The sequence below is a fragment of the Takifugu flavidus genome, chromosome 1, assembly GCF_003711565.1.
Source record: "Takifugu flavidus isolate HTHZ2018 chromosome 1, ASM371156v2, whole genome shotgun sequence".
NCBI lineage: Eukaryota > Metazoa > Chordata > Actinopteri > Tetraodontiformes > Tetraodontidae > Takifugu > Takifugu flavidus.
The window spans coordinates 5,573,426-5,587,163 of record NC_079520.1 but is presented as its reverse complement, the minus strand read 5'-3'; the positions used below and the strand labels follow the sequence as shown (position 1 = coordinate 5,587,163).

General features: G+C 44.7%; 1 protein-coding gene across 5 annotated transcripts in view; it reads right to left on the bottom strand.

Moving 5' to 3' along the window:
• The window catches only part of lrp1bb (low density lipoprotein receptor-related protein 1Bb), a 160,113-nt gene that overhangs the window by 99,697 nt on the left and 46,678 nt on the right, over positions 1 to 13,738 (bottom strand). For 4 of the 5 annotated variants that reach the window (XM_057036399.1, XM_057036371.1, XM_057036383.1 and 1 more), the window contains exons 2-3: positions 12,902 to 13,024; positions 1,231 to 1,368 (exon numbers count right to left, since the gene is read on the bottom strand). In XM_057036399.1, coding sequence (XP_056892379.1) covers positions 1,231 to 1,368; positions 12,902 to 13,024 — 261 coding nt within the window. The remainder of the gene's footprint in view (positions 1 to 1,230; positions 1,369 to 12,901; positions 13,025 to 13,738) is intronic. The other variant, XM_057036391.1, reaches the window with a different exon arrangement.

Below are 13,738 nucleotides of genomic sequence, written 5' to 3'. Positions count from 1 at the left end.
ACTGCATTATGGGATGGATTTCCAGAAAGTAGTTGCTAAGACTCTTTTGTAGCTTGTTTTCAGCTAGCACCTTAATCCAGATGATTTCATTTGACCATAAATGACTCAAACTCCCACAATTCTGCCTGGACTGCAGCTCCGACGCTATTTGCCAGCAGAACCAACTCAATGAAGATAGATGACTCTGAGTAACATATCGGACCTCTAGAGGGGAAAATCGAGTACAACCCCCCCCAAGATGGAACAATCGACCAACAGAGTCAATTTTCACACTCACACGCAGCAATTTTGGTTTCACCGAAGGACTTAAAGTTAAAGTACAACGTCACCACAAAGCAAACACCGGTCAGCCGTTCGTCGGGCCTCACCATCGGACATTAGCTCATATCTTAATCTTAATCACCTTCTGATTCATCTAAATCAACCCACAGCAGCCTCGTGATCTGATTTCATCCTTTAACAGCCACATAGTTTCTGTCATGTCATGTTTTAGTCACCTGCAACATTAAAGAGCAAAAGAACAAAATTTCCCTTTTTTCCCGGACATTTCAACATCTACTGTGAATGCTGCTCCTGTACTATCCTGTAGTATCCACTTCTCTCACTGCCCCTTATCTCCACGTGGCACACAGACAAAGCCCAGCTTGAGTTCCTTACAGGTCCGGTAAGGTTGTGGATTCTGCCAGGGCCGACTCAGAGTCATGCCAATTAACCAAGAGGCAATCGCCGCTTCCCTGCAGCAGCCAGGTGTCCTAAGCAGCTTGCTATGATGCTAAGAATGCAAGCAGCAACAAAAACCTTGTGTAGAACACAATACCCGGTGCCCTCGCCCTACTGGGCCCCGCGCCTGCCCCGACGGGAGGGATGGCGAGGTGTGACCTCTGCAACCAGTTCAAGACCAAAAGTTTGAGGCGCCAGCAGGAGCTACGGCCGTTACCGGCGTTAATAATGTTACATATGCATTTGATAAAAGCAAAGAAAGATTAAATGTGACTATTCAAAGAAAAAGCTTTAAAATGTACACGGTTGAAAGAGCGTCGGTGTCATGAATATTACAGGCGCGGAACAAAGAGCAAAGCAATTTCCGTGGATAAATATTGCACAAACGAATTTCACAATCTTAATATTCCCAATAAGATTAGCGGCGATTTACATAATAAAAAGAATACTAATTATTTTATGTATTCTGGAACCCAAGGCGGAGGAGGAGGGGCGAGAGAAGCGCCTCACCTCGACAGTGAACGCCTTCATCGAAGCCGTCCTCACAATCTCTGGCCCCGTTGCAGAGTTTGTTGAAGTGGATACACTTTTTTGTCCCGATGCACTGGATGTGGTTGAGGGGACATCTGACCACAACCTGATGCGTGCCTGCGGAGGAGAAAACGACACATTTAGACATGCTAACTATAATAACTAGCAAACTCGAACAGCGCAATTACCAAGCAGAGAGTATTGTGGTTGGGTTTTTTTTCCTCCAGCGGGGAGTAGCGTCGACCGCGACCGACTGAGGTCGAGAGGTCAAACAATAGTTCGTCATCATTATCGCGCTTTGCCGTCTTCACCGTTAAACAATCGCTCCGCTTTGTGCTGCTAGACCTCGTCCATCGGAGGTGGGGGAACCTTTACACATGCGATTTATAATTTACAGCGCTGTTCCTTACGCACAGCAGATGTTCGCCAACAACGGCGCAGAAGTCCGATGACAAACTGCTCGGCTCCCCCCGCCAGCCTGGGAACCAGCGGTGAGCAGCTGCTTAAGGATTCATGAGACAGAAATGTCCCCTCGTTCACGTGGCAACCAGGAGAGCGCAGGAACACAGCGCTGCAAACGTGCCGCGGCTCCACCCTGACCACATTGATACCAATTACCGGCGCGCTACTGCGGCCGCCTAATGGGAGGATTTATCACGCAGGTGAAGAGGATCGGCAACAATCCCGGTGAGTTTTCCCTCCCCGAGAATGCGCATCCCAACACCTTGGACTGTTTAATCTGCAGCAGCCATTTTTCCTTTATTAAAACGAATGAAGATGCACAATAATTAATGTAAACGGTGCAAGGAGCGGCGCCTCCCGCTGATATACAGAGAGGACGCGCCGACGACAAGGCGCGCATCTGTACTGACATTATAACGAGTCATTAGCCGCCTCCCCATCATCATCACCAACACCCCGAGCAGCTTCATTGTTTTGAAAGGGATGCCTTTAATTAGGAATATTCCCCGGCTAGCTTTTCCAAGGCCTGGAGATTCTCACTCATCCTTTTTAGTCAAATCCAGTAAAACACTTTAGACTCCCGTTGCAGCTTGATTTTCAAAAGTGATTTGCACGGAATCAAACTCGGAGATGCAGCCTGGGCGCCGCATCTGAGCACATTTGGCAAATGTACTATTTAACACACAGCTGTAAAGGTCTCTGACAATGTAACGGCGCTGTCAGCCTCTCCCAGCACTCCCTCGCCACATGGGCTCTAATCTAATGTGATAAGGGGCGGGATGGCGCATGAATATTCAGCAGCTCTGATCTGTCATGCAGGGATACCCAGATGGTCTCGCAATGGCTGAGGTGCTTAAAATTCCTCCGTCAATTCCCAAACTACTGTACTATGTCGGATGATTGCTCAAAGTCATATGTACAAGATAGAGGATGTGCTACGTGACACCGGGAGATAGCGCAGCGCCTTCCTCCAGAGCTGCTGATTCCCATGGAAATTATTATTAAAGCTTCTTGCATAATGTGCGTTCAGTTCTCCACCATCCACTTAGGCTAAAGGGAAAAGGTGACAGTTTAAGCTTTGGCAGGTAGAATAAAATCAAATAAAGATCAGAAAATACATCTTTGAGGTTAATACCAATGTAATGATGAGCAAAGAAACAACCTTGAAACAATAAAATATTAAGCTTCAGTTCATAAATATGGGCGCACGGGCGGACCCGTGTGCTTCTAACACAGCAGGAAGCAGGAACATCAACCACAGGTTCCCTGGATCAAACTCCAGGATTTCCAGTTCCATTTCTGTAGTTACACCAAAAAAAAAGCTCAACGGAGCAGCCCTCCGCTGTATTGGGAGATTCCTAATTTATAAACCTCCAATTATTGCAGATGAAAACTGCATGGTCTTCGTAATGTTTGATTAATTAATAATGTTCAGAGATTAAATGTGCAAGTAGACTTAAACAGCAATTTAACTCTAATGAGTGAGGGGAAGGCAGACGTTCTCTGGGTAAGCTAAAGGAGACTTCACGCCTATTCAGGTAACGCAAGAACAATTCAATTTAGTATCAGCACTTTCTGAACAATTACAGGTATAAACTAGCTATGGTATATTGGGTCTCAGCTAATTATGCTCACAGGAAACTACAGGAAACTCGTAATGCACCAAATGTGTGTGTCCTGAGCAGATAAAGTCAATCTAAAGGGTCCATCTTTTACCTTCAGACAGTCTCGAACTTTTTTTTTTTACTTCAATCATCACCGAGATGATAGAGAGATATAAAAGAAAGATGGAACTTCAGCAGCAATGGTGTGAAACTACTGTACATCAAAGGTGCTGCATGTTAAAATATGCAGCATTTCTATATAACATGCATATGCATTAGAAATCCCGAGCACTGCCAGTTTTACATCTTTTTTTTAATCTGAATCGGTTTCTTCAGACCAAATTCAGGGTTTGCATACATTTGCCAGGTGACACCGCCGGAGGTGAGGCAGGTGTCGGCCACCCGGGCCGGCTGCTGATTGTGTTTGGAAGTGACGCTGCCTCTTAATGCGTCAGGAGAGACTCCTCAGTCAGGGACTGTGTCAACGCCGATAACGGTGTTAATCTGTGTCAGTGCTAGTTTACGCAGAGTGATGGGGTCCTCAGAAGCTCCAGGAGAACGCCGCAACAGGGGCGTTCTCCATGAATTCATAGCTCGTCTGCTCCGTCATAAATTGTTTTTTTAAAGAAGCAACGGCACATTGTTCATAATTCAGAGATATGAAGATATCCGACGTCCCAGCGGGTGCCGTGAGGGAGCCATAAAACAATTTTCCTTTTATTCCTATAAAACAGCGTCTTCTCTGGTGAATTCAATGCTTTTCACACATGACGCGAGAGTCAATATGCACATTTTCCAACCAAGCCCCGTCACCGTTTCAGCGTCACCTCTGCGCCGTTAGAGCAGCTCGGTGATTTATTTTTTTTAATTATTATTATTTAGAAGTATATATTGACAATCAGAGGTCCAGATAAAATTAATGCCACAATATTGTCATCATTGTCAGTACAATGATCTCTTCTTATTGTACATAATTAGCAGCATCATTTTTGACTCTCTCTCCCCCCACACACACCCTTGGACTTCTATCTTTATGAGGACTTTAATAGACATAAAGCAATACCTAACCCTAACCATACCAACTAACCCCCAATCCTGGACACTAAACCCAATATTAACCAAAAACCACGTCTTCATCGTTAAACAGGCCTTTAAAATTGTGAGGACCAGCTGAAATGTCCTCACTTCTCAAAAATGTCCTCACTTTGCTAGTAAAATGCACATGTTGGTACTCAGCATGTAGCAAGAACAAGAATACTCAGAATCACTTAAATGTCACTTATCTCAGTGTTTGTGTGACTTGATATTGAAGAAAATACTTGCTCTTCTTTTGCATCACCAGATACTAAGTGTCATAATAAATGGAATAAGAAAAGCACCAGAAAAGCACTTCAAAAAAAATACTCGCTAAAAATACATTTAAAGAATTACGTTCATGCATTTTGCATCACCAGACAGCACACAGTAGAGCAACACGTGACCTCTGACCCCGCGCAGCTTTCTCATCCTGCGGATATGCTATTAGCATTACGCTACAGCATGAACGCCTGTGGCTCCAGCTCTGTTTGGAGTATAAAACAAGGCCCATTCAGTACAGGCAGAACCAGGTTAGGGAGAGTTGATTCATGATGCTGCTTCAGGGTGAAGCTGGCCAATCAACGACACTTGTTCAGCAGCAGCGGCAGCGTCTGGACAAGGACAAACACATTTAAATCAAACAGTATTGTCCCAATGGCTTCGGTAGGCTGCCAAGAAAAGAGCCAACACAGCAGCTCGTCTGAACGGTTCACGTCCAGTTAGCAAGCGCGGTCCAAAAACAGCCCTTATAAGGCAGCCCAGTATAAGCATGGAATGGAAAATTAGTTTATCCAGACTCTTTCTGCGAGGAGCTTCTCTTTTAAAGATGCTCTACAGGCCAGAACCTTCACATACCGAACAACTTTCAGAATAAAGACAGAAATCCAATAGTTTTGCCGGGTTTTCAGTGCAGAACCAAAAGCAAGGCTTCTGTTGATTGGATTTTCATCACAGCCTGATGGTGAGAAGGTCATGGGTTTGATCCCCAGCTACAACGGGCCCTTCGGCATCAACTCTGTCTGTGTGGGTTTATCTGGGTGCTCCAGTTTCCGCCGCCATCAGAAACGTACAGGTTAGACCCACAGTGGCGACATTTCGCAAGCGGCAAGACCGACTCTCCCTCTCGCCTTCAACAACACTCCACGTACATTCGTCTATTAACTATTTGTTCAAATGCCCACATATATGGACACGATGTATCATTTATCACTACAATTACACTCTCTTCTAATATACTGTGTTTTTATCTGCCAACAGAGGTGAACGTAGAGTTCATCAAAAGTTTTTCAGACCCATTTTTTCCCCACATCGTCTTATGTTTAAACACATTTTGAAGCTACGTTACATCACGCTACAGTTTTGCATCATCGTCATAATATTTAGGGAGACGTAGAGCAGCCAAAGTTGCCTGGTTCCTCCCAACGTGATGCTGAGAAATGAGTCAGTAAAGTTCAGTCGGGGTTTCACCAGCCCAGAGACTCTGGCTTGTCACAGTCTGAGTGTCCTTTGGGGCCTTCTGCAGACTAAAGGTGGGCTTCCATGAATGTGAGGAGAGGCGCCCATCTGGTCACCATCAATAAACCCAGACTGGTGGAGTGCTGCAGCATTGGTTGACCTTCTGGAACGTCCTGCTATCCACACCAGAATCTCTGGGGCTCAGCAAGTTCTTGGTCATGTCTTTTACCAAGAACCTTTCCCCCCTCTGACTGCTCACTTTGGGACGATGGACAGCTCAGGGATCCGGCCTCCACCAGATCTCTGTCTTGTCACAACCTTGTCTCTGACCTCGCGGCTTTGCTTGTTACTGTGATGTGCACGGTCAGCTCTGACACCTGATGTAGATGCAAATCAACTCTCTAATCCACAGGACTCCAATCAGGGTTCTGAATCGTCTCAGAGATGCTAGAGAGAACGGGCAGGCCTTCAGGGCTCAGGTCCAAAGGTCACATCAGAGCGTATGTTGTGTAGTAGTTGTGTCAGAGCAACATTTTAGATTCGTTTTTTAGATGCAAGTAGAAGCTGTCAAGAACCATTTTTCATCACAAATACAGCTAATTATCAGTGTAAAGTTTTTTTTTGCTCAAGAACAAAGTTAAGAACTTAAAAGTCCAGATTTGGTGGATATTATGTGGGCTTGTGTAAATAAGTCTGAACAAATAAAGACAAATAGAGAATAAATGAGAATTAATATATTCTACATCCAGGTTCCTGCATCTATTCACGTTAGTGTTGAAAACACACATTATCGTGAAAAATGAAGGTGTCTGCAACTGCATCTGACACAAAATCAACACACACTGACACACAGGCACCCCCACACATACACACGTGCACAAAAAGCCTCGGGGAGAAAACAGCAATTCAAAAATGCAACAAAAGCCATCCTATATTCTAATAATACACAGATCATTTATATTTACTAATATTTACTGACCGACTATTGTATATATATATATATATATATATATATGCAAATACTCCATTATCATTGTTTCGAGTCCAGCATTAAATGAATAATTCATGTGCGTTCCATACTTACAAAGCCTTAAACCAACATTTACAAAAACAATGTGCTTACCCTGAGATTTAAGGGACAGCAAAAGGGAAATCTGCCACTTTTATAGATATATATATATGTGTGTGTGTGTGTGTGTGTGTATGTATGTATATATATGTGTGCTGAGATACAGAAGGAAACAGTGAGGTTGAGATGTTTTTACATGAACTCACCAAATCATCACGTCAGTCAATGTCTTTTAACAATGAAAATAATCCCTTGGGAAGCAAAGCTAGTTGCTACTGTTGGCCCAGGGGAGGTTGCTAGCCCATAAATAACATGGCTGATGGCCGATTGTTGATTTACGCTACCTGTGAACCAGAGCAGAAGGTGTAATGAATGGGATGGCCAATGACTGACGCGCCAGTGATGCACTCCAGTTTTACAATGCGCAGCGGTGTAAATGAAACAAGTGCACATCAGCGTTTCTTTCGGAGGTCGCGGCTCGAGGGGTGACCTTGATAAACGGGACGAAGGCGCGAATGTGCGAGCTTTTATGACCACAGTGAAGTGAGGTAACGGCGAGAAATGATTTGCACACTTAACAGATGCGAGTCTTTCACATAAAAACGAGATGCTTTTATGCCCTTCGGCCCTGGTTGTCTCTGTTAACGTGTGTGACTGAATGGGTGCGCCCGCCCATGGTGTCAATCAGCTGATCATAAGCAAGCAAATACGTCTGCGTTGACTGGAGGGCATCTTTAATGAGGGTTAGAGTCGCACACACGGTAACAGGCACACGCAGGAACACAGCAAACACAGCGTTGACCATGTTTACTGCTGCCATGCTTCATATCTTTCACCAGCTCCTACACAAGCTGTTAGTTATGGTCAATAAACGCAATCCAGCGTCACGGAGCCGCGCACATAAAGGTTCACGTCTGGCTACAGGTAAAGACGAGCAGCGTTCATGGCGGCGAGGATGCTGCCTTTTGCTCTGGCACTGAATTCCCTCAGATTTAAAGCTGACACTGCCGCAGATGTTCCGGGGACAATAAGGGGTTAGGATGGAAGGCGAGTGTGAAGCGGGGGAAGCTATTCAACAGGAAACAGGAGCTTAAGAGTCAGGGTGAAGGCTGTTGTAGTCTTCACGCTGATGTAAATAAGGCAGAATGAAGGTTGGCAACCAAATTTATTCTCAGTCGTGGGTGTTTGAGAAAACGGCTTTAATTGCAGACAGAGGTTGAAGTCTAACACCAAAGAGTGTGAGGAAGCAGGAGCAAAGGGGGGATTTTTGCAGCTTTTGGACTAGTTTGCTATTAAAGGCCTTAAAGCAAACACTCCTCTCTCCAGGAGCTGCATGCGTACACACACTGTCCTCTGTCTGCCCCCCCACTGACAAACTCCTGAAACCAGATGGCGCCACCTGAGGACACGGACATCGGTTCGGTTCCAAATGTAAAGAAGAGACGGAAGTTTTGCCGCACAGCCGGTCGGCTCCAACAACGCTGGTTAAACATGTTAAAATTCAGTTCAGGAAGACGACTGTGTTTAATCAGAAATCCACAGGAGGCTGAGATACATTCACTTCCAGTCCCACCTACATCACACACACACACACACACACACACAAATACGACTATAGCCGCACTGCGGTCCCAATCACACGGATTCTTTTTTATGAGCTGTAATATCGCCTTTTCTGATGAGTCAAAAGGGTTGAGAGGCGGGGAGAAGGGGAAATAAACATTCCATAATGCAAAAGGCCCCTGTCCTTCATCTCAGCAATATTCTATGCTACATTACCCCCAAAACCACCGTCCTGTTGGTGCCAATCCTCTCAGGAACCCCACGTGGTTCCCGAAACATTGATTTCAACATGTGACTTAGAATCCCTCGCTGGACACCGATAGGCTGCCTCAGATACACTCTGTGATGTTCCGGCTGCAGTCGTGCGTCCTCTAAACCTCAGAGTTGTTTTTAGATGGGCTCTGTACATCCGCCTCTACATCCAGCATTTGGGAGTGTAGTTTAGGGATGGAGTTAAGTGATGAATTCAGCTAAAACCAAACCAGCATACACACAAACCTGATGTAAGGCTGTTATACGGAGTACAAACACCACCGACAGAATTCACTCAAAAGGTTATAAAAAGAGCTCAGCTATTAACCGCAGGGTAATAGAAGAGCTGAGTTTGGGTCAAACAAACTAACATTATGTCATAGTAGAGATTAAAAATCAATAACCCGTCATCCACATGAATCGCCTAATGAATTTCACTGGCTCGTTTTGTGATTTCAAGGTCTTATTTTCCGTGCCGCCGCTGGCATGTATACAGTAGAAATAAGGGCAAAAATAGGTGGGATTTGTTCTCCCTGGGTGAAAACAGGCAACGCAAAAAGTTCTTTTCAGGTGGCTGCTGCTAACGAAGCAGCAGAGCCATGAGATAGAGGCCGGGCCCCCTGCGGAGTCATCAAGCTGCTTGATTTTTACAATCTCAACAGGAAACTGCAGACTTCCGAATCTGGGGAATTTGGAGGAAGCCATGTGGAGACGTGCCCTCCCCTGTCGTGGAGGGAGAATAAATGGAAGGACTCCAGAGAGAGCTGGCTCTGAATAGCTCCCGTCCTCGAGGACGCCGGGATCAGCCTCCGCCTTGATTGGGTCAAAATGAGCTGCGACCGTGAAACGCGGCTTCTGCGGCCATATTTTTGAAGTCAGCCGCTGACCCCTTTCATTGTTTCTTCCTCTGGGAGGGACAATTCAATCAAAGGATTCACTGGTGCCCACGTCCAGCGGATTCACAAGGCCCCTCATGGCAGCAGCGCCGCGCTGAGCCAAACGTCCATGAAATCCCATCTCCAGGGTCTCCTGATGGATTTTAGATTTAAAACAGTCTCTGGTCGGTTCTTGCACCAACGCAGTTGATAGACATTTTTTTTGCTGAAAAAGTTATTTTTGGAGACACATTTACAGAACGCTGGGACGCATTATCTCTCATGTACAGTGAACCTCGGCACATCCCAAGACCGCCTTGACATTTAGACGTCCTTGAGAGCACCGTGCAACTCTGGTTGTAAATGTGTGATTATCCCTGAGGGCAAATGTTTGTTTTTTTGGCGATTTCTTTTTTTTTCTCTGCGGAGATGTTTGAAGCTGCTAACAACTGGAGGGTTGCCATTTCACTTGGATCACTTGCATGTTCTTGAAGGCAGCCTGCTTCTGCCTCCTCCCTGAAAGACTTGTCAGCTGTCCAGTCACATAAGACCCAGGGCTGAACAGATAAGTGAATGCTCTCCTACTCCAGATACTCCAATCCAAGGCCACCTCCAGAGCCCTGAAGATGCAGCGATTACCAGCTCCCGGTTGTACACCGAGCTTAATATGTTGCTCTCAGGACCGTCCTAAATATTTATTGAGTAGTAAATCTACTTTACGAATTAAACTCTTTCAGTATTAATCAGGGCTGTCAAAATTGATACATTAACGAGCGATGATGGATGATTCAGTTTTGAAATGGTAATTTCTTAATGCAATTAGCGCATGCGCAACCCGTCACGCTAACACTGGAGATGATGGGCAGCACATCCATGTGGAGTGATAAAGAAGAAGAAGAAGAGGCCGTTGGTGTCCGCCTGGATCAATGAACACAGCATTCATCTTTTCATCCCACAACAGCAAAGAGAGAAAAATTGACTGTATTGGGCGTTTTTGTCGAATGTGATTAATCATGATTAATTCGAAACCACCCTGTGTTTAATCAGATTAAACTAGAATTTTTTTTAAATAATTTGACAGCTCTAATATTGATCCTTCCATCCATTTTCTGCAAACTGCTATCGAGACCCAATCAGGGTTTGGGCAGCGGGGTGTCGAAGCATGATGTCATGATCATGAATACAGCCTGGACAGGTCTCCGTGCACCTAATGTGCATGTTTGTGGACTGTAGGAGGAATTGCATAAATGCTTCATGAGGAAAAGGACAGAGAGCGATGAGAGGCAAACATCACAATAATCCTGTCAATATGTACAGTATGTCTGTTAGCCTACAACTAGCAGGCAACTAGCACCATAATAGATGCTAGCATGCGTTAGCCCAGGCCCTTTAATCCTTGGCTGTATGAAGCATTCTGGATTAAACCACATATGTTATCAGATGTAAATGGTTGTGAATCCACACATGCTCTGCTTCACAGGGGTGTCTAATTATAATTAAAATACGAGTGGCATCTTATGCCAGGTTATAAATCTCACCAGTGCATTAATAATTATTGTCATCTGTGTTTCATTCATTTCTGCTGCCTCCAAAGCTATAAATCATTTATCACAGCCAATAACTCTGATGATGGACCCGACGTGACTGTTAATGTCTCTGGTAATATTATTCCAGGTTTCGATCTCACATCCCGCCGGTTCAGAGCCTCGTTCATGTCACAATAAGGTGCAGATGCACGTGAGACGTATGTAAAGTACATTTCATCTACAGAAGGAAAGGTCCACATGGCTACAGACCAAAATGTCAAGTTGGTTCTTCACATCATAACACAGCATATTCATTTACCCACTGATCAGCCACATGACCTCCCATGTTACTAAAACCATTTACATGACCATTATTCTGGAGCTAATCAGATTATAATAATCAGATCTGACTGGTCTACATGCGCTGCAGAAATCTATGAAACCCTGGTTTACGTGTTTTAGCCCATGTTGATATTTTCATACCTGCAAGAATGCTAAAGGACAAAAGTAATTTAGAAAACAGGAATGTTCACACAAAGACATTTGAGTATTGGAGAGAAATGTAGGATCCAATTTGTCACAACTGCTGTTATTTTGATTAATCTGATAACAGATCAAGAATTGGCATCTGCAGATAAATGCCAGCTCCTTCCAGATTTAATCCGCTTAATTTATATTGCACCCTTGAAAAAGAAACACAAATATCTGAAGAAAACAATAAAAATGTGAAAATAACATTAAAAAGTAATGTAAAAATCCAACATAAAACACTGTCTACAACATAGATAAAACATACCCAACTGTCATGCTGAATGAGAAAAGAGTAAAAACACCTTTTAAAAGTGAGATTTAAAAGGGTCTATTTCTTTCACCCAATTTCTTTAAATGTATACTTTTTTTGAAAATTCACTTGGCTTTGAGAGCTAGTTGTAATTTAGTAATAATTAAGTGAGCAGGGTTGTTGCTGAGCTATCGCGTGCTAGCAAGAGCCTCAACGCCTCGCTGATATTCAGGACAAAAAAACACGACCTTGAGTGTGAAACTGGTTTTGCAGAACACAAAAAACACACAAAATGGATCAAGCAGCAGTTGTGGAGACCCTGATCTGTTTCATACCAGCTAAATTGACCTTCCCCTTTGTGCAATCAACAGATTAGCATCGTCTTAAAGTTTGAGGTAACAGAGGGTCATCGTTCAGCAACATTTAGAGCCCACGTTTGAGGACCAAACTTTTGCAAAGAACTTGTTTCATCATTTGTGAAAAGGACAACAAAAAAAATGAATTTGGGAAACTTTTTCAAAGCTTTCTGCCCCCCCCCCCCCCCCAAAAAAAAAAAGAGAAAAAAGCTGTTGTGCCGAAAGGTTCTGCTGCAATTTAAGATATTGCTGCCTTGTTTAGAACCTGCTTTTCAAGGTGGCTATAAACAATGAGAGAGAGCTTAAGGTCTTCAAACTCTGCTCTCCTCTCTGATCAAGAATTCCTTTCAAGAAAACACGTCTGAGGAGAGTTTGAAACTCAAATAGAAGTTTTTAGTCTTCATTTGGAGTTCCCGAGCTGGGATGGCAAACTCCAACAGGGTTCCTTTGTGTCAACTCGAGGATTTCAGCATGACTCATCAAAAAAGACGATCCACTTTTTACAGCGTGCTATCGGACTGACGTGATTGGTGGACACAGCGTATCAAATAAAGGTGTTAGTTTGTGATGAATGCAGTGTATAGATGACCCTTTTATACTGGTGAGCAATGGGCGCAATGGCAGACTTACAAATGGCGTCGCTTTCATCGGAGTCATCGGGGCAGTCGGGCTTGCCGTCGCAGAGCCAGGCCTCGGGGACGCAGGTCTTCCCGTCGCGACAGTGAAACTCCCCTATGTCACACAAGATGGCGTCTAAGGTGGCGTGAGGAAAGAGTGAAGAAAAAGAGAGGGGGAAATGCAGCATGAGGTGATGGCTGGCAAACAGGCAGATCGCAGGATGTTTACATGAACATGGGCGCAGATGCTCTTAATGGAACTCATGACGGACAAAAGTGGCTTTCCAACACTCTGAGTCAGCCGCCCCGGCGTTATGAATGTGGCACCTCCTCCTCCCAAAGACAGGATGTCCTTTATGCCTTATTGTAAACATTTCTGCGGCTAGAATCGTATTCCTGCTGCGATTCAGCCGTAAGACTGCAGCAACGTGGCGGAAAACCAGTCACCGAAAAAATGCTCACGTCCGTCCCGTATCCTGTAATGAGCATCTGTCAGAGCGTTGACATGCTTCCTGTGGGCGGCTGTCAGAGATTTGACTCCATCATTTGAGCGAATGGCATAAAGATTTGACTCAGCAATGTGACCTGAGCCCGTTTCTCCTCGGCAGTGAGCAAAAACAGCCATTTGTCTCACGGCTTTACCCACAACGCCCTGAGACGGGCTAAATCTTCCTCCCAATCTCTCTCCCACATTCCCGGCCTATTAGCAGGAGTGGGCCTATTGAGAGTCCAGGTCTGCAGCATTTGAACAATGGGAGCGATAATTCAACGCACTGCTGCTCCCTGCCCCGCCGCCCTCCAGCAAATTCATTACCAGGGGACAAATCTGAAAAGGTCAAACATCTCATCC